This window comes from Sturnira hondurensis, unplaced genomic scaffold, assembly GCF_014824575.4.
Source record: "Sturnira hondurensis isolate 20B ecotype Veracruz unplaced genomic scaffold, ASM1482457v3 Scaffold0007217, whole genome shotgun sequence".
In the NCBI taxonomy this organism is placed as follows: Eukaryota; Metazoa; Chordata; class Mammalia; order Chiroptera; family Phyllostomidae; genus Sturnira; species Sturnira hondurensis.
The window spans coordinates 3,100,956-3,126,770 of record NW_028079848.1 but is presented as its reverse complement, the minus strand read 5'-3'; the positions used below and the strand labels follow the sequence as shown (position 1 = coordinate 3,126,770).

The 25,815-nt window shown below is 51.2% G+C and overlaps 1 protein-coding gene across 1 annotated transcript in view; it reads right to left on the bottom strand.

Annotated features, from left to right (window-relative positions):
- DPYD (dihydropyrimidine dehydrogenase) overlaps positions 1 to 25,815 on the bottom strand; it is a 521,728-nt gene that overhangs the window by 177,290 nt on the left and 318,623 nt on the right. The window contains exon 14 of the mRNA XM_037051359.1: positions 23,245 to 23,409. Within this exon, the coding sequence (XP_036907254.1) occupies positions 23,245 to 23,409 (165 nt within the window). The remainder of the gene's footprint in view (positions 1 to 23,244; positions 23,410 to 25,815) is intronic.

Below are 25,815 nucleotides of genomic sequence, written 5' to 3'. Positions count from 1 at the left end.
CGAGGAAAGGACGGGGCAGAGGGTGGCAGGAAAGACACGCCCTGCACCTGGGAGGTCCACCTGCCTTCGAACCACGAACCTGGACGTGTTCCTCCCCCCCACGCTCTGCCTGGGACACAAGTGTTTCCACCGGCCCATCTCTCCTGCTCACCTCTACAGCTGTTCAGCCACCACCCTGCTCCCCGGGGACCAGCCTCCTTCAGCACCCACCTGGGGACTGGTCGGGGAGGGTGCTGAGCGAGAAGCGTGAGAATGAGGAAGCAAATGAGCCCAGCTTCCCTCTTCTCCCCTCAGCTGCCTCTTCCTGGGCAGGCACCGTCCCATGCCCGGCTCCCTCCCCCCAATCAGACCCTTCTGCCCCGCCCCCCCCAGCACCCTTTCCACAAGTCATTTGGTCAGTGGGCCTCCTCCTCCTCCACTTTCAGCTGCCGCCTCTGACAGCATGGGCCACCTTGGTAAACGGCCTGGGAACACACCTCTGCAGGCTCCACCTTTCAGGGCGGTGATGACTGCATCGCTGAGTATTGATAAATGATTCCTTCCCATTGATAGGCTGCTAATACTCAGGAACCCACTGGAGGTGTTCCTGGCATTCTGTAAACATCTCAGGGCTTCATCTGGATTCTGAGTTCCAGTTCAAAATGTTCCTTCTCAGAAGGCTGCCTCTTCACAACAGAGAGAGGGCAGGCCCTCTTCCAGAGCGACTGGCACCAACTTTATAAGGCAGCGTAATGGGTGTGCGGGCATTGGCTCCTCGTCTGCACACTGTAAAACCGAAACAGCGTGCGCAACGAAGTCCCCATCACACTCACGTTTCCTGGTAAATGAAGGCACTCGAAAGGCAACGCGACCTAATTAAAATCAAGAAATGGTATTCAAGCCGTACTTACATGCTTCTAATGTAATCCAGGCACTAATATTTGCAATGCCTGCAAAGGGCATCCACGTCATTACACATACAGAAAAAAAAAACAGATTTCTTTGCTTAATTAGTCATTTCATTAATTTTTTCTAATATCAATATCAGCTCTTTTCACTGCTGGACTGAAAACACATTTTTCTATCGTCGATGCATTGGCACTTCTAATGCGAAGCAACCCTGAGGGACCTTCTCAGGGTTTAAAATTTGATGCTTTCCCCCCTACAATAATATACTGAAAGTTTCCAAATAAAAAGTATATATTTCCTCTTAAATGCCCCCTTTTTTTCTTTGTTTATACTTTGTTGCTTGCCCATGAATGCACAGATGTTAACATCAATGCCATTTTTAGGGAAAAACAATGAGGCATTGTTTTGTAATGTCTTAGCTCTCACATATAATTCCATGATCTTTGAAAGTTTCAAGTCGGGGAGGAGAAAGGTAGCCTTTCAGAAGGAAATAATTACACGGCTGGGGCTTGTGGCCCTCTCTAAATTAAGGGGCGGGTACGTATTTTTCTTACTCTATAACATTTTCCAATTTGGAAGTCGGTTGAAAAGATAAATATGTAAGCATCCACTCACCTTAGGAAGTACTGTAGTAAGGTCTGCACAGTTAATGCTTGGGGAAAAGGGTAAGGCCACAGTACTGGGTCATCGGATGCTTCCTGTTTTGATAATTACTCTGTCTCTTCAAAAAAGCATTTAAAAACTACCGCCCTGGTGGTTTCAATGACTTAAACTAAGGCAAAGACAAGGAATTCGATTTGAAGGGCAAACTCCAGTTCGGAACCTTCTGGACTATTGACCCGCATCCCCAGTTCTGCTGCCACTGAAGGAAGACGGACAAAGCTGCCCTTCCCCCCACCCCGCGCTGGCCACCACATGGGCAGTGGCCACCACGGGAGAGTGCCACAAAAGCTGATGAAGAGGACCTCCGTCCCAGGCTCGGCCCCCACCCGTCTCACACACCCTCCTCCTCACCCACTTTCGCCTGCATGGCAGTGAATGCCTTTTCAGCAGGAAGGGTGACTGTCTGCCCCCACTTTCCACAACCAAGAGCAAGGGGCGAATGGTCCCTGGCCGTGTATTTGGAGCGGAAAGTATAAAAGCAAAATCCTCTTCCGTTTTTACTGAAGAGCGAGTGCGGACTGCAGAGCTGCCCGGACGCTTCTTCGGGCACCGTGCTCTTCCTGGAGACCAGGTGTCCCACGAAGGGCGGGGGGGGGGGGGGGGGGGGAGACAAAGGCCCGAGGGCCCGCCCCCTCCCCAGGTGCGGCTGTCTGCTGCAGGCCGCACCAGGCGCCCCCTCCCGCCCACCCCCGGAGCATCAGGCAGCTCCTCCGTTTCTTCAGCGAGGACTCACAGGAGAGTCGAAGTTCCGGTCAGGAGTGGCTTTCTGCCTCCCGCCGTGGGGGTGCGCTCAGGCCTGCCTCCTGAATCCGGCTAAGCAACCCCTTTGCTCTGGTCGGTACAGTCTAAGATTTGGCAATACTGTGTCTCATAGACGCTCTGCCGCCAGACCAGAAAGACTCCCTGCTTTTGCTGAATGCACGACTCTCCCCCCAGGGTTAAGTACAAACACCCGTGAATACGAAAACCACGTATAGACTCTATACGTACACAGACGCGCACACTCTCCATCAGCTCCTCCGGGAGCTGCACAGCGAAACAGGCCACTCAGCCAAGCACACACGCACATTCCATAAGCTAGGGAAAAAAGCCCTAGTGTGCAAATTTCGCCTTAAATGTCTGTCCTATCGAGGCAAAGCCCTTCGCTTCGAATTCCAATTTGTTACCCTTAGTCTTGCTTTTAGTTGGTTGCCGGCCTTGGCTGAGCACCTGACAGCTTCTGGTAAAGGTGTTGCTGGGCCCAGACTCCGCAGTCGGGATGCTGCAGGCGCCGCGAAGGTCACGAAGGTCGTCAGACGGGAGGCTGCCCCTACCTTATGTTACAGTTGCTGAGAAATGCCGGGACAAGTCGCTCCAGCAAACCGGTGGCTACGTTTCACGTATGACAGGCTGCGTGCAGTTCCGGCCCACTGTCCACCCCGTGGGGCCGTTTTCGGCTGTGCAGAAGGGGCATGCCGTGGACAACTTCCGTGGCTTTTACAATTAGTGGCCCAGGACACTGACCCTCTACTGTGCTCTGCCCCTCCCCCCCTCACCGACTCTGCCCGCTCCGTCCCCCGTGGAGGGCTTTGCTCCCCACCAGATATGTGTGCTCTGCAAGGGTCGTGGCTTCCGGGCACGGGGCGCGGTCACTCAGAGCCTCTCCCTTGCTGGCTGACGGCAGCCGGCGTTCCTGCCTCGGCGCTCGGTCTGCTGTAGACTCAGCGTCGTCATCACGCCGATGCCCCCTAACTAACTTCCTTGATGAATCTATTTGAGGCCTCTCTCTAAAGAATATTACTTAAACGAGGTGACTCATTCATAAAAACAAACTCATTAATCTTCTCTGCTTTTCCACTAAATTTTCCTTCATTAAATTACCTGAGCTAGTACTACGGCCCGTCTTACTTCACGTGAAATCACCCTTCCCGAAGCTAATGAACAAGGAGAAAAAATCTTCCTCAAGGAGAAAAGCGAACTGTAGGGACTTGTTGGTGAAGGAAGGGGAAACCGCTCTCAGTCGACATATTTTTCAGGGACCCCCTTACTGACGCCAGTGTATTCTCTGTTAATTGTTATGTTGCCGTTGTTATTTTGTGTTTGTTCCGACTCCCCAGCAAGGTTACACCCTGCTGAAGGCGGGGGGCGTCCAACCTGTGTGAGCTGAGTCCCCAACTCATGCACATCCCGCGTCCCGGGTCGCCTCCTACCAGTGCAAAGGCGGAGGGACGGCCCCGGCGCGGGCCGTGCGAGGGCGCTGACGCTCCGGACCACTGAGTCCCCCACTTCTCAGTTTGTCAGAACTTGGAACGAAATCACTCTTTGTCGAGAACCCAAATAACACGGCACCGCACAACCCGCTTTACAAAGAGGCAACTTGGTTCTTTACAGCTTTGAGAGGATTTCACACCGTGTCGCTCCCTGGACCCACGAGGACTTGCTTCATGGGAAGTGGCTGCTCCCTCGAGCGTGTGCTGCATTAGTGCACCGCCTCGTCCGTGGGTCCCCCAGAGAGGTGACCGGGACAGGGCAGGCAATGCCCCTGAGGACCAGGCATGGGCTCCATCCCCGGGGTTCACAGAGGAGCAAACGCCCCCCACTCTGATCCACCGAACATTCAGACTGTCCTTGTTTTTAACTTTGAAAACACTATTTTGTCTCAGCAACTACGTAGACAGCAATATGTATTTTTTCCCATCAGAAATGGACCCTGGAGGGCTTGGATGCTGCTGACAGACCGCCTCTCCTGTGGTCGTTGGCACTGGCCAAACTTTACATGGCAAACATTCTATCTGGACAGCGTCAGGGACCAAGACCTACAGAGCTATTCCCAAACACAGCACAGTTTCAGACAGACGGGAGAGGCTGCGGGGTGCGTCATTTGGGACAAGCCCTCTGGGTTAACAATCAACCGACACCCAGACGTGCTCACGCACCCCCTTTAGTTAAGGCCGGGCTCCAGCTCCACTCCAGGAGATTTCTTAGGGACTCAGACTGCCCCACCATTCTTTCGCCACACTGACCCTCCAATGTAATAGAGCCACACAAAATCAACTAATTTTCTAAAGAGTGGATGGAGAGAGACTGGACGGCAGGCTCCCTTGCTGGCTGGCTGCCCGCTGACCAGAAACGTCCTGCCCTGAGCCCTGCACGGGGCATCCTGTGATGTCTGGGAAAGATCCGGGCGTCCCCACATCCGAGCCGTGGGCCTTAGTGAGTGTCATAATCTCTTGGGTACGTTACGGATGTCGGGGGACTTTGATCTCCTCGTCTCTAACATGGGTCAGCAATGGCTGCCTTCGTGGACCTTTACTCTTTTTAAAGCCTTTTTATTTGTGTTTCTACATCGGTCTCTAACCCTGGCTCCATCTCTACTTCTGAACTGTTTTAAGTGATACATACACTGCACCTGTCAAAGACTAGCTAGTTCCCTTGCCTCCTTGATGACCTAAAATTAGCATCTATTTCTTATAGGCAAATACTGAAAACTGAATATGTAAATTTTAATTTCAGCAAATGACATCACAATGCACGGATCTCTGAACAAGAGAACCGTGTCAGCCGCGTGGTGGAAGAAAGCACAAGAAGCGTGCTTCTTTTAAACAGAGCTAAATATAGTAAGCAAAGATATTCTTTAGACACTCTGTTCCCGGGAATATCTGATTTTGATTTTATTTTATTACGTTGTATTCACTTCCCCTTTTTTTCAGTATGGAAATAAAACATGCTTCTTATTAAAACCGACCTAGAACATCAAATCCCAGGCACTAAGGGTGTGAACACCGTACGCCCTGTCAGGTCTCCGAGAAGCAGAGGAATTATCTTGTTATCAGTTTAATAATGGGACGCTGTAAGGAATGAGAGCCTTCTGCTCACCAGCCACACTGTGTCCCTGGGGAAATTCACGGCGGCGAGAGCTGTCAACCAGGCCGCGTGCGGACGTATTAAACACGCTCCCTTCACTCTGTGCGTCTAGTCTTCCCGGGGTTCCCTAATAAAAAGATTCCTCATTTGATAAAGACAAGCTATGCTGGAATATCTTGACATTCCTAATCTGTAGTCACTTTATTTAAAAAAAATTATAGAAGGGGTTAGTAAATCAATGAGCACTTTTTTCCCTCCTCCCTCTTTTTGGTTTAGTATGACCTGCACGGAAATGTTTCTGAGGTTTTTAGATGGAGGAGGCATTAATAATTACATAGAGATGTGGGAAGTAGCTACAAGGTATTGATTTAGCTATTTGCTTGGGCACGCTTTCTGCAAAACACAATTCACCTGTGTTGTTTTGCATTAAAATTGCCTCTAGTTCTAATTCACATGAATATAAAGCGATTCCTTATATTAAAAGCATCATGCATTTTCCCATGAGAAAATATGACGAGAAAAGTAAAAAAAATATCAAACATGTCCACCAGGCAGTAGTACAAAAGAACGAGAACCTTCTCTGCACAAACACGCAAGCACCAGCAGAAAGCCTGGGATCCGCTGGGCTCTCCCGCTAAATTACCCAGCCGTTTCGGTCTCTAAAGTTGCTGGTGAAAATTAAGTTGCATTTTTAACAGACACAGGTCTTCGTCAAAGCCAAGAAGCTATGACACCCTTGACTTTTAAGGACTGAACAAGAAAGGACAGGTATTGACGAGAGGCAAAGAAATGCCAGACGGATGTGGGGTTTCTAGAAAAGTCCAATGGGTTTGGCTGCACTCTCCTGCCGCGGATGGGTGGCGTTTCAGGGTGAAGAGAAGACCCACTCGTCCTGAGAAGATGCCACCTGCCACTGTCCCACTGCCTTCTGGGCAACCTGCCCCGCTGGGCCACCGGCACCAGAAACGCTCTGTACCTGAGACCAGACCTGTCCTCTCCTCCCCCGTGTTCTGTATTCAGAAAACGGAGCCCCCAAACACACGGGTGCTTAACCAAGAATGATAAACCCGCCCATCACCCTTCACTCCCCTGTGGGAGGAGCCCCAGGGCCCGAGGGGTCCCCACCGCCGTGCCCACCACCCGCTACCCAAAGCTGCCCACCTCCTCCATGGGCACCGCCTCACTGCCTCCCTGCACCAAGCCCCCCTCCAGCGCTGGTCCCCAGCAGGGCACAGGTATGGGACGACTTTAATTCTCATAAAGATTTTAGGAGATCGGCACCAGTATCGCCCTTTTAAAGATGGTTTTAAATATTAAAAATAACTTATTACAGGTTGGCTAGTTGGAATGGTTTAGAAAAACTGGAGTATGAGGAAGTACAACCTCCCTCCAAATCCACCCTCTGCCTCTAGGCCCTTTTCGCAAAGATGGCTACTGTTCACGCTGTTCCTCTTTGCAAAAACACACACTTTTATACCAAAGCCATCCTGGTAGGCACACTGTTCTGCTAGCTCAATTTTAACTCCAGAACTTACCTTGCATTCTCACTAAATCAGCCTGATTTAATACGGCGGGTTTAACGTGAGCTGTTGAAGGAGAGTGGCAGAGTCAGGAGTGTGCGGCGAACCCGGGGACGGCAGAGAGGGGCTAAGCTGCCGAAAGCACAGGCGGTGGGGGATGTGGGAGGCGTGGCTCTTGCTCTGGTGACGGGATCGGTGGCAGGGGCAGCGTGGGTCCAGGGAACCCGGACCAGGAGCTGCTGACGGCAAAGAGCTGATGAGACATGAAGGGGAAGGAGCCAGAGGGCGAAGTTCAGACAGGGGAACCGAGGCCACATGGCTGAGGTGACAGCTGCCTAAGATGACAGCAGATAAAAATCAGAAGTTGCATTCGCTCAGGAGCTCAGGAATGCTTGTGGTGAGGAGGAGGAAGAGCAGGGAGCGAAAAGCAAGATCCCGTGAGGCTGCAGGACAGGGACACGGAGCTTCCCGTCAAGGAATACGACTCCATGAACTGGCGTGGTCACCGACTGAACTCCGACAGTGACCATGGGAAGCCGGACGCACTCTGGGTGCAACCACCAGTGCCAGGACAGGGACACGGATGTGAGTGGGGACGGTGGCAGGCAGGGGATGGGAAAAGTGACGTCCGTTTGAGAGTGTTTTGAAGAATCCGTTTCTCCCAGGTGTCCTGGTTAACACCACGAAGTACGCGTGTGCGCCCAGGAAAAAGCTGGGCCGCCGGAAGGAAGGGACTCCAGGGAGGGGCGGAGTCGGGCCCGCGTGGTGACCACGGCTGATGGGAGGGAGCGAACCTCCCGCAACCACGCAGGGCACCTCGTAAACAGGGGAGGCGCCGTATCAGCGGGCGTCGCTGTCTGGGCCAGGTGGACTGTCCTGCATGGTGTTCTGGTGAACTTGCACAGCACCAGAGACTTTGGATTCACAGAGGGTGGAAGGCCACTTCCGGGCACGCAGCACGTAAAAGATGGATTCGGGTGTTTGGATCCCACACTATTTCCCATTTGATCCTCAAATACGCTTTTCAGAAAAATTCCCATCAGCAACAACTGACTCCAGATCCCTCGGCGTGAACGCAAAAGCAAACGGCCAAGAAATTGTCTGGTCTTTGTTATTGAAGGTAATTATCCACTGGTTGGTGTAGCCATCGAAAAGATAAGCTTTCTGCTATGGAAATTCTGGAGAGTTGGACAAACGTGTCCTTCTGGATTCTTCCCCCTCGCTGCTGGGGCTGCCCCGTGCAGTGCCCGAAGGTCTGCACCTTCCCCGCCTGCGCCCTGTAATGCGACGCTCTTGCTCTCTCCCCAAGGACATTACTGAGGACCCGTGGCCTCAGTCCTTCGCTCTGCACTAGGTGCCAACATAACCTCCCAGCTGATTTGGAACTCGTACCCCATCCCTGTGCCCCAAGTGCACTGTGACTGCGTAGCCAGGAAACCGACTAGGTGCTGTCCCCTCCGGGCTCTGCCCTGTGTCCCCAGCCACCAGCTGCGGGCTTTCAGTTCCCGCAGCCACCCTCTTGGAACCAGATAAAGCTTTCTTGTGACACTGAAGGAGAAAAAACCTCTCTGTGAAAATATACCATTGTCGCACAACTCTTTCCCCCAGAAACAGGTACTAATCTCACCCCTTCGCCCACTCAGCCAATAGTCAAAGACCCTCGGAATATAATAAAAATTCTCTGTCCTGTTCTGTGTGGTGCCCCTCAAACTGCTCCATCTCCCGGGACGGAAATGGAGGAGGGAATAGGAAACGGGACGGGTTCACCTCTGTGACGATCTCATGTATTTTCTGAGCATGAGGTCCTCTGGCTTCTCTTAGGAGCAAGTCAAAATGGCCCAAGACACAGCTGAGTATTTATGGGTCAGTCAGAACATAAGAGCTTTCTCTGCTCCCATTTGGCACTGCTTCGACAGATGCCGTACCGCGTGAGGCAGCGGTCCCCAACCTTTTTGGCGCCAGGGAGTGATTTGGGGGAAGACAATTCTTCCATGGATGGGGGTAGGTGGGTGGGGACATGGGGACAGAAGGCAGAGCTCAGGCGAGCTTTGCCCGAGAAGGCCTGTTCCTAACAGGCCAAGGAGCAGACTATCAATCCGTCCGCCGCAGCCCAGGGGTTGGGGCCCCTGGGCGTAAGGTGTCGTTCAAAGTCTCAGTGAGAAATCCATTCATCAGTCCCGGTCAGAAGCGCTGTGGCCCTACGGCAGGGATAATGCCACCCAGCCTCCTTTTTGGTTGACCGGACTGTGACTTGCCAAGTTCACGTCACTGGCGGAGACAAAGTTGGGGAAGGTGGTAGCTCGCCCGGCCCAGCTCAGTATTTACTCGTTTATTCCCTAATACTAGCGATCCCCCTCCCCACAGCCGCCCTCCCTGCCCTCCAACCAAACCGTAGCCTTTCATCAACCAATCGGTGGCCTGAAACGGTTTGCAAAAGGCCCTTCCCCGGATTCTACTGTAAAAAAGGGAATGGTCACCCGATATGCACTTAAGGGACCGTGACATGCCAGGCACTGCAGAATACAAGGCAGCCAAGGAGACGAGGCCGTAGCAGCTGGAAGGCGCCAGGCCCTGCTCACCTGTGGACCTTTCAGAGTGGAGCCCACACGTCACAGGTGACAAGGGGACCCTGTGCTCACCAGCAGCCAAGACCGAGGCGCCCAACCAGCCAAGGAATGGCACTAACGGCAAAACCGTGACCAAAGCTACAAATAACAAAAGCAATAACTAAAGGCTTTAAAAATAACTTGATTAGCATCCTTTACACAAATACTAAATGTTTCGTGTAAGGTAAAAAGGAACACGTTCAAAATTCAGCAAGTCCTTAATTTTTTCTTTCTTTTTTTTTTTTTTAGCATGTGCTGGTGGCTTTGAGTTTGACCATGTGAGCTCCGGAATGGAGGGTTTCTCTTCAAGGTGTTCAAAGTGTGCGTGCGGTCACGGTGACACCGCGGTATCAGTGTGGGTTGAAAAAGGGGCTCCTTCTGCTAAGGGACATTGGGTAGACAGAACACTAAAAGTTTTATAGCGTTTAGGAAATTCTACGGAGGTGCAAAGGACATCAAGACATCCGCTCAGGAAAAAACTTAAAATAAAAAGCCTTCTTAGAAGTAAACATTAGACATAATGTGGAAACGGTGTAGGTATATGCTGGCCCCTGAGACAATGATTTTGGTAAAACTGATACAAATGATCCCGTAGTCTTGAGAACTGTACAGAAAAATGTTCAAAGTCCAGTGTGAACCGTCAATTCGCACAACACGGCACATGCGTGGCGAGTTTGAATGCGTGAGGGAAACACACCTGTCCCGCGTGTGGCTGTAGACACGGGACGCGTTATAACTTTGTTTGCCACAACCTGATTTTATATTTTACACAAACCTTGAGTACTTCTCCAATGTCAGTAAAGCAAGGGTGCATTGGTGGAAATCTTTTCAAGTAAGAAGTAAATGAGCGTGCATTTGTCTGTCTTGGCCCTACATGGGAAGCACCATCTACCTTAGGGGTATGCGATTTTTTCTTTTTCCTTATTCTTCCTCATTTTTTAGAGTTTTGCTGCAGGTCAGGAGGCTGGCTGGGTGGAGCTGTCCCGGGTGACCCTGTTGTGCCTGGAAGGACAGACAGCTCTGGTGTTCGCTCCCTGCGGCTGACGGGCACCAAAGCCACCTCCCCGTGTTCAGGGTTAGTTCGCAAAGCGAGGAAAAGAACCCTCCATCCAAAACCACGAGGAGCATTAGAGCAAAAGCGCATCTGTGACTCAGCCTTGTGGCTGGCACAGAATGGCAGCTGCTACTGGAGGATTTTGTCATTGTGAATGATGCCACCCTAACGGACACTGGCCACAGGCGCTTCTGAAGGACATGTGTCTGCACTCCACGCTCTTTGGCGGGTTTTATCGGGGGTGGGAGGCCAATAACAACCAAAAGCATGTGCCGGGCAGCGGCATGTGCACTGAACAAACGTGGACACACCAAACCCCGGTTGGCACGACTTGGGGACCCATCTCTCCGACCTTCATTTTTCCTCTCAGTAAACAGACTGCGTGAGAGGACGCTCCATGGCTGACGATTCCAGTTCCCGGTGCCTCCGAGGGCTCTGTGACTGACAGTTCAGTTAGGGTCGCCGGGAATGCTCACGAGCGTGGCCCCGGTTTCCCCGTCCCCATCAGGTCTCTCTCTAAGGGACGCGCGGGAGAAAGTCGAGGAAGCACAGGAGGCGCAAAGAGGTTCCTGTGTTAGAACTGCGAGCAAGCTCGGGCCATGCCCTTGGGGAGCTCCAGGGGGGACCACCCGACTCTGCAGCCTCAGTCACTCAGTGACGGAGGTGGACAGGTATGGTCACTTGGCTCTTAGACTCAGCCAACAAGGCTGAGGGGACGTGGGTTTTAAGTATGAATAATAATGCAGACAGGGCATTTTGATAGCTGCCTTTAGAGAAAACCGTTTGTGGCTTGTGTCTTTCATGTACATGGCTGATTTTTACAGATTACCGAAATCTTTGGAAAGTAACGAAATGTGACGCATCCTTTCTGTGATGGCTTTGGGAGTGAGGGACCACCACGAGGCCCCATCTGCAGGGAACAGCGGCCTCTGCGTAGACAACTGCAGGGCAGAGGGGCCTGCACAGTGGCGGCGACAGGACCGTCCTTCCCAAACACCTGCTTCCTCCTAGGAAGCTCTCATTTCCACCTACACACCTTTCGTCACTGTAAAAACTGCCTCTATGTGAACTGATCTTTCTGAGAACGTAGAAAGAGTGAAGTGGGGGCGGGGGTTCCAGAGAAAACAAGAAACAGAAGTAGACATCGCAGAACAGGTGTAGGAGTTTCTGCCAGATTCTCGGGCGAGACGACAAGAAACAGGGCCTGGAAAATGACCCCTAGAACAAATGACTTCTTCCTTTTCCGGGAGGGACTTTCACGGGGCCTGGGTGCAGGGGCAGTTCCTCCCAGGCTGCCCCTCTGCCCTGGGGACTCCCCGCTTTGCTGCCACGCCCACATCTGGTGGGCGGGGCTCCTGGAGGTGGGGTGGGAAGAGCTGGAAGTTAAAGGCCCACGGGGACCCTCTGTCTGGGCGCCTGGGGACCCTCACACATCTCCCATGCCAAACACAACCACGAGACACGTGGGAAGGCTGTCCCGGTTTCTCCGTAAAGTGACTTCTCCCCTCACGCCGTTTCTCCAGGGAACAGAGCAGTCGTGAGTCTCTTCTTCCCGAAAAGGAGCTAATGGCTCCCTGGAATTGAGTTCGTTTAGGTTAATTGGCCTCCTCAGATCCCAGGTCGGTTGTTAAAAATCTGATTTTGCAGTTTATCTGACTTGTGGCGGTGGCTCGGGGAGGAGTGAGTGGTAATCTGTTCTGGCTTCCTACATCCAGACTAGAAGGCCTGCCTGAATTTCAAGGCCACGATCGAACCTCAGTGCACCTCTGCCGGCTGCCCGAGTTTGAACTGGGCAGGCAGGCCCGGGAAGGTGTCAGGCAGAGAGAGAGGAGACAACACACTGAGTCATCGGACGTGACACAGAAGCCACCGGGAAGCTGATGGGAGGTACGAGAGTGCGTGACATGTCAATGCCTGAGGCGTCATTACAGTCTGAGCAGCGGCAACTATCTCTGCGGTGCCGTGTTACACGCCGCTACACATGCCGGTCGCCGCACTGCTGCCCATCATCCCTTAGAACCGTGCTGCTCGCACAGCTTTTTGGATCTGCGTGTTCATTTCCTGCGTGAAGACACCTCCCCCCATCCCCACCTTAAACCCCAAGGGCCACAACTACACTCATGGTACCAACTAAATCAAGCACCAAATAGTCACTGATCATTTTGATATTGGGGGTTTTAAACGATACGTTATGAAAAAAAATTAAAATGCAGGGAGCAGCGCCAAGTTAAGTTTAATTATTTATTACGGAAAGATTAGTCAATCTAGTTACTTTCCTAAATTTTGCATGAATAAAATATTACACGAAACCTCCTTTTGGGGGATCGGTATATAGACCAGAAACTCCCCGAAGAAGCTCTGTTAACAAAGTTACTTCATTCCTTATTAACGCTCTTGGCATTTCCACCACATGAAAAGTGAGTCACCTGAAAGCTACCTTTAGCGATAACTTATCTCTTTGCTTCATGTACATAATGGGTAATTAGTTCAGGGAAAAAACCACCCTCAAAGGGGAACAGAAAGAGCCAGCTGTGAAATTCACAAACGCTTCCCTCGGGTTGGGTCACCTGCTATGTAGGCCAATGGCAGGGGACCATGAACTCTTTACGGCCCAGGCTCGCTGAGCGAGGAGCTCATTTTCCAGTTTGTGAATTATCTAGGCCTTCGATTCTCCTCTTCCCTCTGGCTGACTACCTCTCCCAGGCCTCTGCTCATGAGCACTGCCCCCCCCGCCCCCCCACCCCCAGCCAGAAGGGGAAGAAAATCCGGTGAAAACAAGAAGGAAACCATACCTGGGCTTTTTTAGGTACTCTGAAGCTCAACCCCATTTTTTGTTCTCTACTGGAAATGTGTGTATGCCAGACACTGCCTGCAAGTGGAAATCTCACCACTTCCAGTCTGGGGAATGCCCTTGACACCAGCCTCATATTTGAGGCGGGAACGACGGCCACGCCTTCCTTGGGACATCACGTCAGACACCCACACGTGTCTGCTGCAAATGGCTACACAAAATTAGTAAGTTACTGCATTTTGAATTCATAAACCCCTTGGTCAATTTTTGCTTCTTTTGCTTTTCCCCTAGACCCAGGGCTTGCCTTGGAAACGGGCTCACTGCCAGAAGAGATACCGTTTTTTTTTTCTCTTCCTTCCTTCCTTTAAATCTTCTTTTTCTCTAATGTGGTTCTGAAATGTCCTCTGGGTAGAAAAGTAGAAGAGACTCGTGAAAATATCATATCTGTACGGATGAATTTCATCCCTCGATTCTTCCCTATCTGCTAATGAAATGGATAATCACAGGTTGCTTGTACGAATATATATTTTTACCCAAATGGCCCTCATTCTAATGTGTATTTTAGTAACTTTGGTTCTTAAAATAAAGTCACATCCCACGGACTAAAATTTTCAGTAAATTAGAAGGTTCGCTCATACCTGTTTGTTCCATCAAGGTTTACCGTATTTGTAATAATTGAAGAATGTGCGTTTGCCTGGCGGTTCAGTCCACTGTCCTGTGCCCCCGAGACCGTCCTTTTAGATGATTTCCAAATAATCAGATCATACACTTGAGGGTCAAAAATATAGCCTTAAATTCTGCTTACACCGAATCAATTATCCAACCATAAATAATAGTTAAAAAAGAAAAACAGTTATTAAAGCGCACACATACAAGTCTTTAAAGAAAGCACTGTTAAGTGTTTGTTTAAAGAAACTATGTTAAAGGAAAAAGAGAATAATTTTAAGGGAATGTGTCAGGAGACCCTAAGGGGGAGACGTGAAGTCAGTTCCTGGGGAAGCCACCTCTGGCGTGCCCCCCACCCCCCGCCCAGTGAGAGAGACGAAGGGTGGGAGCCTCCTGCGCCATGAGCGGCGGTGGGGGGAGGGGCTGTCCAACATAAAGTACCCCTGTGCAGTTTGTCATAATCCAGCCACTGCGATGCGTGTAACTGTATTAGTCAAATGACAGCCTTTCTATCCCTACCTCCTACTTTCAAGCCTCTGATAAAATCATGGTGCTTGATTCTAAGATTGTTTTCACATTCACAAAGGAAGGAGGCCCTTCGGGATGAGAAAGGTCCGTTTAGGGACTGAAGGGGGAAGGGAGGGCAGGTGGGAGGAGGTCTCCCCGTCCTTTCTCTCCCTGGTTTCCCGACACTCGGAGAGAAGGATGTGCTGGATAGAGCAGCTGCGTCCTCCTGCAGATCAGACCACGGACGAGAAAGGGACCAGAGTGACAGGGAGGAGACAGGTCCCTTCAGGTGTCTCAGTGTAGGGTCTGTCTTCTCCCGTGACATAAGCAGGTGGTGAGGCAAACACACACAACTTGCACATCGTTTCCCACACGGCTCTCCTGAGCTGGTGTGTAACAAGCAGAGTCCAAGTTCAGAGCCTCCTGCCAGCCCCCACCGGTCTCTTTCCCCGCAGGGCAGTACCGCCATCCTTCCAAGCCTGGGAGACAGAGTTGTCACCCCGAAGGCAGCCTGGCCACCGGCAGAGCAAAGGCGACTCTGAGGAAGAGTATGCTGCAGAGAGCTCACACTTGCATAATGTGACTATTTGAAAGGCTTGGGTGGGCCGTCTTCCGAGTTCTCCTTTAGCGAACGACACGAACCACACGCATTCCAATCTCTCTCGAAGCAGGAGTTGGATCACGCCTCAACAACCCTTCCGTTTCTTAGCACTGCTTCTGGGGGCGCTTCTAACCTCCTGTTCACTCCTGGGACTCGAAGGCAAAGGGGATGTGACCCGAATGCTGGACGACCTCGTGGAGGGCACTCACCGCCTGGGGGTCTCGAGTGGGCACAGCAGCAAATAAAGGGCTGGGGGACAAGGATGCAGCCGCTCTACCCAACCCGGAATTCATTCCCAGGGGCACCCCAGGAAAATACTATAATAATTTTACATTGAACCTAATTTTAAAAGTATACTTCTATATAAGCTTTATGTTACAAAAAGTTTCTATCTGGGTTTTGAAAATTCTGGAAACAAGTCCTTCATCAGGTATGTGGTGTGCAAATGTCTCTCGCCATTGCTGTTTGCATTTTCTGAACGATGGGTCTGAAGAACAAAGATTGTTAATACGGATGGAATCTCATTCATCACTTGTTTCTCTCAAGGACCGTGTTTTGGGTGTGTGTCTAAGAAATGTGCGCCCAACCTAAGGGAACAGGGACTTCCTCCTCTCTTTTAAGAAGTTTTATACTTTTCCATTTGTCATTTAAGTCTATAACTATTTTGTGTTAATTTTTATACATTGGGTAAGGCACGAGTCAACACTCACTTTTTTGGCACGTGGATACCCAATTTTAGCAGCATTATTTGTGGAAAAGACTACACACACACTTTGCTCACCGAACTCCCTTTTGTGCCTGGGTCAGAAATGAGATTGCCTGCGCCACCAACGGGTGGGCTGTTTTCGGGACTTGCGGTTCCACTTTGCCGACCCAGTTTTCTATCTCAACGTCGACACCAAAGTGCCCTGATCCCTGAAGCTTAAAAATACGCCTCAAACTCAGAAAACTTTTAGACTTTCCACTTGGTTCCTCTGGAATTGCTTGGGCTACTGTAAATCCTTTGGGTTCTCACATGAATTTGAGGACCCACTTGTCGAATTCTACAAAACGGTCGTGTTGATATTTGGATTGGGATGGCGCTCGACGTTCAGATCGATACGAGGATGGCGGTGACTACACTGCCCACGGAGCGCAGGATGGCTGGTCCCTTAGGTTTCCTCGAATCCCGATCAGCGGTTCACAGCGGTCTTCACTGTCCACATCCTCTTCTCTTCTGTCAGGCTCATGCCTGTTTCGTGTTTTTGCTGCTGCTGCTGCTGATGTAATATGACGCACTTATTTCCACTTCCGACCGTCTACTGATGGTACATAAAACGTACAAACGATCTTTATAAATTGGCCTTGTGCTGCGCAACCTTGCCAAACTCCTTTGTTATTTAACCCTTGGCAGGCCAAGCCCAAGATGAGGTGGGTCAGGCGCTCATTCGCCTGGAGCACAGAGTTCACGGGAGGACAAGAAAAGTGAGTGATGGAGATCAACAGTGTTCTAACGCAACGTTGTAAAAAATCGAGTCTGAAAGCAACAGCCTATAGGCTGGAGGCCTGCTTTTGTGAACAAAGGTGTTTTGTTTTGTTTTTGGTACCACCAGATTTCCTACATAAACGATAACGCCATTGGTGGAGACAGATCTACTTCTCCCCTGCATCCGCACGTCTCCTACTCCTGCTCCTTCTCTCCCTGGACAGGACAGGAACGCCAATGCAAGGTGCAGCCGGGGCAAAGCCCCTCACTTCCCTTAGGAGAGATCGGTTCCCTGCCGTAACCGGGATGTTAGCTTCGGGGCATTCTTTCCAGTGCTTCCCGCCAGGTGAAGGAGTTACCTTTTCATTTTTTAGTACTTTTGGGACTTCTTAAATACTAGAAATAGGCTTTTGGATTTCCCCAGTGCCCTTTTTGTTTGGTGTGTGGAGGTAACTATCTAGTTTACATTGCTGCTGTTGTTAATGTTTTGTTTGTAACTTACGTACATCACTTTAAAAGTTAAACCGACCTTGGGTCCCTGAGATGACCCTCTCTAGGACGTGATGTATGATCTTTGTCACATGTTGTCAGGTGACATCTGTTAAAATTTCTCTGGAGCTTTTGCGTCTCTGTCCAGTCGTTGCTTTTCTCCCTGTGGGCTGTCCGGTCTCGTGTGGCCCCGGGCGCCAGCCACTGACTGAGCTGGGGGGCCGCTGCTGTACTTTCATGAAGGCGTGTGAGTGGGGGGGGCTCTCCTCTTCCATAAATGTCCCGTGTCATCCACGCACGCAGCCATCTCGGACAGTGGTTTTCTCCATGCAAATGCTTTCACGACGCCCGCTGCTGCCTGCCTTAGCTCTGACAGTTCTCGTCTTTCAGTGCCTTTGTCTGGTTCATCAAGGTTGATGAATGCATTTGCATAAAACTGTTCATGATATTGTTATTTTCCTTTTAATATAGTAATACCTGCCGTGGTATTCTTTCTCATTCCCTAGCTGGGCCATTTGTCTTTCCTCTCTCTTTTTCTCTTGATCAGTCTGGATGAAGTTTTATCGATCTTAGATGTTGCCTCAAGGCACCGGCTCCACCTTTCTTGTGAATCACCAGGTTCCCGGGTCACAGTGAGACCCGAGGGCGCGTCCCTGGACTGAGCTCAGGGCCACCTGCCTCGCTGGCGGTTCCCTCGTGTGAGGAGCAGGCCTGGACTCTGCAGCACACCCAGGGGCCCTGCAGGTCTCTGGAGCCCTCCTGTGCAGCTCTCGGCTCCCGGGGCTCTGTCGTGTGAGTTCTGGCCACCTGGCCTCTCTGAGCAGTCCCCCGTCACCTCACCTCAGGGACACTGCTGGTTCCTGACCCTGTGATGGGGCTGGACAGGTCCTGGGGCTCTGCCACAGCTCATGTCCCCTGCTTTCCATCTCCCCGTGACCACGGTCCCTCCTGGCGGGTGTTTCTAGGTCTTACGATGTTGTTCCACAGATTTCATAACTTGTTTGATGTTATGTGGAACGTAAATCCTGTTCCCACGACTCTTCCAGGCTGTGGCTAATAAGTTTCCTACTGAGAACTGAGAAAGTCCCCTGAGGACAGGACTCAGCCACGTGGGGCCATCGACCACGGACAGACCTGTGAGCCATGGTACGCGTCCCTGTTCATTGTGGCTGCTCTTGATTTTTGGAATGAAACCTCTTTTCACTTTATTTGCTGGTGTCCTGATACCACGAAAATAACTGCCACTATTTGTCTTCTTTTCACTGGAAGCTGAATAACTCTACACTAAGAACGTACACGGAACGCCACATGCGACAAGGAACCAGAAGACCATACGTTCTATGCGGCACACCATGAAGTCAGGCTCAGACGAATCGCCCCAAAGCATATTTAGTGAGTCTATCTTTAACGTTTTTTTAATTGGTAATTATTTGTGAACGGTGCCTTTTATATAGAGTTAGTCCCCATGTTTGGAGAATCAACTGGGCGATAAACCTCGAGAACTAGAAACGCATTATTACCTCTGCCTGGCAAAGAGCCCTTTCCGAGCTTTTCGTAAAAACAAATCATTGTTTTATGTGGGAATGAAAGCTAAATGCATCACGGCGTTCTGTTTAATGTAATTTACAGTCGTGAGTTACCGCGGCGTGTCCAGCACCCTGTGCACACACGCCTCACGAACCCTCACAGCCAGCTCTGCCGTCACACAGGGACCCAGTGGGGACTGAGACCGCACCCAGCCGCTGGCTGGAGGGGACACCGAGGTCCCACCCACCCTAGCTCCATGCCCCGTGCCCTTGGCCCTTAGACCCGATCCACTCCAGAAGGGGCCACACAGGTGTGTCAGACTCCTGGGCCCCCACTCCCCCTAACTTTCAATGTTTGCATTACTATTAGAGTCCATTTCTATTTTTATTTTTTGTAGACTAGACAGATCTTTTTTAAACAACCGGTAAAGCAGCATGGCCTGGATTTCAGCAGGGGAGCACTGGGGAGGCAGCACCCACGCCCCCTAGACGTCACGCTTGATGCTGGAAATCGCTCACGCTCCGGCCGGGGCACACAGCAGCCCTCTCCTCAGGGCCCGCTCCATGCCTCCCCGACTTGTCTGAGACGCACCCCCAGGGGGAGTGTAGAGACTGACAGAAACACGGACCCGACAAGCCCCAAACCTTCCAGCAGGAGCCCCTGGGGGCTCCCTCCTGGGCGAGGATGCAGCTGCTGGCAAACATCCTCCCCAGACTCCGGGAGAGGGGGCAGAAGGTCTGAGGGGCTGTCTGGGCCCTGCAGCCTCTGCGAGGTGAAAGCCAAGGGTACGCTGGGTACGCTGTGGTCACTGCTGGCCCGACAGCATGTGTGCCATCCTTCTACTGTGACTACGCTTTATCTTCCTAAACAGATGTATGTACACACACATACTCACACACACACACACACACAGGCACTGCACCCATGCCAGACTCTCTCATCTCTGCAACGACTGGACTGGGCTAAGGCCGAACCAGAGATCCTCACTCCGAGGCTGCAGCCAGTGCTGAGAGTGACCGGCCCTGGGTTCTGGACCTGAGACCCAGGGCACCCTGGGCAGAGCACTGGAAATTCACGAACTCGAATGGGAAAAACTTAGACGTCCTCACTACCTCCTCCCACCCCCAAAACAGAGCATTTCCTCAGCCAGGAAGGCAGTAAACCACAGTGGCGCCCTCAGAACCTGTTGCTTTGCCCGAGAGAAGCCACCGAAAACCACACGCCCGTGCTCCTGACGTCACTGGTGTCGCTCATCTGCCACCACGCTGCATCTCGGCCTCCCTCGACGGTAACGTGAGTGAGTGCGCCACACGTTTTCAAACAGTTTGAGAAGTTCGGTTTACTATAACTGGAAACCTTTGTAACCTCGTGAATTTGATTTTATGCGCTCAAAAACATGTTTCACACAACAGGCGCCCTCCTGGGTGTCACCAGGGCGCCTAGGCACACAGGGACCCACTAGAAGAGGGGACACCGGTGGGACAGCGCCGCCTGGGGGCCTGTGGGGGAACAGCTCCCTGCGTGCAGTGAGATCCTCAGGGAGGAGCTGGGGATGCGGACCAGGAGGTGGGAGGTGCACCATCACAGAAGTGTATTTACATACGCATTATCCCTCCCTCTCTAATTTCCCTAACAAAGCCCACACTTGCTTCCCAGCTTCACCAGCCCCTGCACTGCAGAGCCCCCATCCTGTGCCGAACTCCCCTGTCCGCAGCCCCTCAGGGCAGAATGTGTGGGCCTTGGCTTGCTAATTCAGGGCCTCCGCACAACACACAGCCTGCATTTTTGGGGGGGGGTGTGTGTGTGTGAAATTTTCTTTCCAAGCCTAAGTATGTGATTTCTAAAGCTTTTGCAGTGAGAATAAAAGGATTCGCTTAAAATTGGTTCCTGTAAGCCCTAATTATACAGTACGTTTCATAATAAGCATTGCAAAATTGCAGACCGGGAACAAAAAAAATATGCTCTTAGTTAGTAATATATTGTCACTACAGCGACCAGTGTGCCAAATTTAGTTCCCTGATAAATAAAAGGAACCCTTGAAAGCCGAGCAGAAGCCGAGGGTAAGCGTGGGCTTTGCTAGAACTCTGCCGATTAAGAAACAAGCACTTACAGGCGTCCTGATGCCCTGTCCCCAAGTTCACAGTCACCTGTGCCTCCTCTCCGGAAGCAGAGGTGCTGGCCACTGATGTGAGCAGAGACCTCTTGGTCCCCTGCACAAGTTCTTTCGCAGAAAAGTTCGCCCCTGCTTAGCGGCCGGCCCCGTGGGTGGCATTACCCGATCGCCCTCATTAAAGGTGGCAGCGAGGCCGTGGAGAAGGATGTGGGCAACTCTGGGAGAGTGATAATTAAATGTGAAAAAGGAGGGGTGCGTCTTTGGCTCAGCCCCTGGGAGTGAGTCCAGGATGGCGGCGGGGGTGGGGTGGGGGATCTGGGGGGGCAGCCTGCTCCCGCACGGCTGGGGTTCAGGGTCTGCGCCTTGTTTCTCCAGCCACAGAACAGAATGCCGCTGTCCCTGGGTTCAAATGTTGCCTTTGGGGTGGAGCGCACACGTGCAACATGAGTTTTGAGAACGCAGGGCGAGCAGCATCCACGTGGTGAGAAGCAGCAGCGTGCTCCGGGAAGAAAATCGTTTCCAGGGAAATGGGGAGGGACGAGGCAACGAGTCCCTCCTCTCTGCTGGGCCATGGCCTTGCCACACGAGGGCCTCCCCGCAGCTGCCCTGTCTCCTTCCTGTCACCTCCCCGGGCCCGTGATGAGGGCATTGCCTTGCTGCCCGAGAGAGGGTAGGAGGTGGCGGCGAGCTTACGACAGGTTCTCTAGCTGAGAACCCCTTTTCAGGAACAGGGTTCCCTTCCAGACACGCTGGTCTGCGTAAGTGCCACCGCCACGGTGTCTGGGAAACTGTATTTCGTGCCTTTCCCATGTTGCATTAAAGAGCAACACCGAACTTCAAGGGCCTAAAACGCCACGTCAGACAGGCAGCGCCCGGGAGAGCCCTGTCACCAGTCAGAGCGTTCGGACCCACAGCCACTCTCCAGCTCAAACCACGGCTTCGCCGCAGGACAGCGCGTGGCCTCGGGCACACACCCAACCTCCCTGTGCCTCGGCCTCCGCGTCTGTGAACAGGGGACGCCACTGTAGTCCCGACCCTGTGAGGCTGCGAAAAGGTTCCGTGAGTGTGAACGTGCAGAAAGCCTTCATGCACAGACCGAGCACGATAAGGATGTTCACAGGTGTCGCTGTCCTATTGCCAGTTCAGTACCGAGCATAGCGCTTAACGCGGTGCGCCAGGCTGAGAGACACCTGGTTCTTCGTGTGGCTGGTGACCTTTTGTGGCTCCCGCTCTGGGGGACGCTTCCCCAGAGACGTGTGTCCTCTGCAACATGAGGAGCTCGGCGTGGCGGCTGTTAGACCTGACTGTATAATGGGACCACGGGTCGCTGCTGCATGGAGCCCAGAAAATGGAAAGTTCCTAATGAGCAGGGCGGCAGGTTTCAGGCGGGTCCTGATAGGCCCCTTCATACCCGAAGGACCGATTTGAGGAAGACAGATTACGTCTCGCGTGATGACACTCTGCTTCAAGGTGAGAGAGATTCTAAGGCGTTCAGAGTTTTCTGAAAGCAAGTGAAACTGGGTGGGCCAAGCAGCGGTGGGAATCTCTCGGGTCCCTGGGGAGACTTTCCTCCATCAGTCATTGGGCAAACGTCCCAAAATTTCATTAGATTTTAAACTATGCATCATTAGAACACCTGAAGTATTCTTATTTGTCTGTGACGAACCAATGTAAAAAGAAAATCTTTTCTACCACGCAGGCACACACATTGCCCTAAACTTCGATTCACCACCAGCACCTCCAGGAAGAGAGGGAGAGGGAGGGAGGGGGAGAAGGAGGGAGGGAGAGGGAGGGAGGGGTATGTGTACCTGGGGGCGGGCAAGAAGGGGGAGGAGGAAGAGAGAGAGAGAATAAGGAAAGGCAATAAGGCCAGCTCTGACCATTTATGGAAGAGGAAATACTATCCATCTATAGGTTAAAACACTACAGGCAACATAAAAAAAGTCCACACAAAATAAAATACTAGATGGAAGCCCGATGTCACTGTAATATTTGTGCACCTTACTTTAAAAGGAAAAACAGTTTTATAAAAAGATCATTCACTCATTTAGTAAATAAAGGGTGTTAGATTATTTGGTAAGTTATTTCCCACTGGAAAAGGAAACAGAAATAAATGATATAAGAAGATACCCTGCCTCTGCCTCGGGTTTGCGTTTAACACGATTGATACTCTGCAGTTCCGTGGTAAGGCCGTCACCTCCGTAGACACGAGCCACACAGCAAGACGCAACTCAATAAAGCCAGGGGTCCACGCCTCTCCCCGGCTTATGCAGATACATCTTCCCTCTGCAAGTCCCCTATTTATAACAAAGCCCCACACTGGGCGGATTTTTATGAGTTCTTGAGCTTTTCTGTCTTTTTTATCTTCCTATGCATCAGCAGAGCAACTGGCAGATTCTTTAATAAAATATATTACACACATTAATATTTATAAGCCTATGAATTGATGTTTAAATAAACATTCACCAATTTCGGCCGATCCTTCTGTCTTAGGCGTTAAATCACACTCACATTGTCTGGAAAGTCTGCCTTCAGCTCGGTGATACTTTGACACCAATACGCTGCCGTTTTTTCACTGATGAGCTCAATGTTCAGGAAGGAGCTTTGTCCTGGGCCGTACAGGGGGCCGGAGGTGGTCCCCCGGACGATCCTGGGTGAGACGTTCGTCACGATGTCCTGATGAGAGAGGGGAGACAGTGAGGCTCTGTTTGACAAAGAAAACCTGCGGTCTTCATTCTGCGCTCATTTCCACATGACAGTATTTTACCAAGCCCCTTTTTCTCATTTTTATAGAAGGATTTTAAATTACAATTTTAAATTACAGTTCAACATTCACTAGTTCCAAACGAAAGAGTAAAATGAACTACGTTAGTTCCACTGACGTGACATCCTGTGATTATAAGGTTAGCCTGGTGGAAAAAATTTAAAAAGATGCAAGTTCATTTACACTGGCTTTGGGCACACACATCTTCATTTGTTTGCAGCTAAATAATACATAAAAACACAATCAGTAACATGCAAGCATATCATTTCGGTCTATTTATTCTAAGTATTTCCAATGAGGTTTTAATTCCAATTGGCAAGAGTTAATGTTTGTAAAGAAAACAAATTTTCCTCAGAAGTGACTCTGACGTGAATCAGCCAACAGGTTACCTATCCGCGCTACTTACGGGCTCATCACACTTTCCCACCTGTTCTCACTGACGGGGTCACCTTCCCCCCGGGATTCTAGCTTCCAACGCGCATTCAACGAGAACCCACTTACTCCTCAGGAAGGACACGAGAATATCAATACCTTCCTGGCAACTACAAACAGCAAACTGTCGAAGGAACCTGCTCCTTAAATGCACTTAACATCCCCCAACCGCTTCTATGAACAAAGAAGAGTAACATTCTTACATTGCGAGAAACCAAAAAGAAACAAAGAAGAAAAACGTTTCTTCAGCCAACTTCCAATTAAAATGAGTTTTGAGTGAAGGTCATGTAGTTAAGGATTTATCAGAATTAGTCACTGAAGTACCCTCCTCAAAATCTTGTCACTTTTGGTGAGATAACATGAACCCCCATTAGTATATCGCAATTAAGGTCAATTTACATATTTTAATTAAGAACCACCCCATATAAAACAATTAGCGTAATAGGCATACTAACTGGATTTCATAACATTTGGACGTTTTTCCAACTAGATAGACAGGAAACCTTAATTAGCATTAATTAGTACTGATCTGCATGTGTTTGATAAGGCATACCCTTGCCACAAAAGATTATTTATTCCTGAATCTGCCAAATGCTGCGGCTGCAGAGGATAAAAGGACTTTTCTTCACATTGCATGTTAATTCCTGGTAATTTACATCCACTTTTGCATTCGAATTAGTATATTATAAAATAAATGGTATAAATGTTACAATGAGCCTCCTTAAATATGTACATTTTTACTTATAGGAATCCTGCCAGTTAATGTTTTACTAATTAAGCCGTTTCGCGTCTATTGTAACTGTGGGCAACATCGCCAGGCTCGCTTTGATTTGCTATTATGAAACCGTGTTGCAGGATCTTAATGGGGGAGATGACAAGTTGTTGCCGGAGGAAGCTGAAGCCTGGCGGGTCGGGTTTCTGTGGCGGCGAATGCTCCTGGGCGGGCTCTGCACCTCGAACGTGGAGCCCGGGCAGCTCCCCGGGAGAGTGGCCACCTGCCTGTCCCTGTGGGAACCGGCCCTGCTCTTCGGAGGCTCGATTTCTTCTTTGTCCTGTGTTCCAACGCCGACTTCCCAGGCCTGAGGCACCTTTCCCCGGCTCCAGTCCCTACTGCAGATGGTCCTCACGGTGACAGACCCTGGTGGCTGCACAGGAGACCTTGGCCACGTGGGTGAACGGAGTCCCTGTTCAGTTCCCCTCAGCATGTGTCCGGCGCTGGGCCCCTTCACAAAGGACGGGGCATTGGAAGGACAGCCCTGCCCTGTAATGCACTGGACTCAGCACCACGGGGGCTCTGCCTCTACCCAGGCCACAGGTCTCAGGACAGCCCTCTGACTGCTCCGGCACCACTGAGGCTGTGGCCTCCACAGCCACAGCGACCCAGGCTTTCCCCAACTGTCACCTGCAGGCCACGTCCCCCCACCCCCTGGCCCAGCGCTGGAGGGGTCTGTGTTCTGGTCTGCACCTTTCAGGGGAGTCCGCACTCTGTAAGGGAGGAGACCCCTCCGCACCGGCTGTTTCCTACCCTGCCCGGCGTCTGGCCTGGCCTGTAGGTGGTGCTCAAGGGGTGTTTTCCAACCCCCAGGCCCTAGAGCCGGTCTGGTCCTCAGACAAGGGACCAGACAGTGGGTTTGGGCTTATGTTCCAGTCTTAGGCACTGCTCTGTCCAATCCTCTGGAATGTGAAGTCTGGATTCCCTGGGTCCCTCAGGGACCCCTTCTCTGAACACAGACCTCCACCCCCACTAGGGCTGGACCTGACTACCCACATATTGTGGTATAGACAGCCCATCACTCTACTTCTCTCCATGCCCCCTCCAGCACAGTGTGCTTGAATTTGACCACCCCATAGCGTCTAAGACCTTCTTGACAGCTGGCCCTAAATGG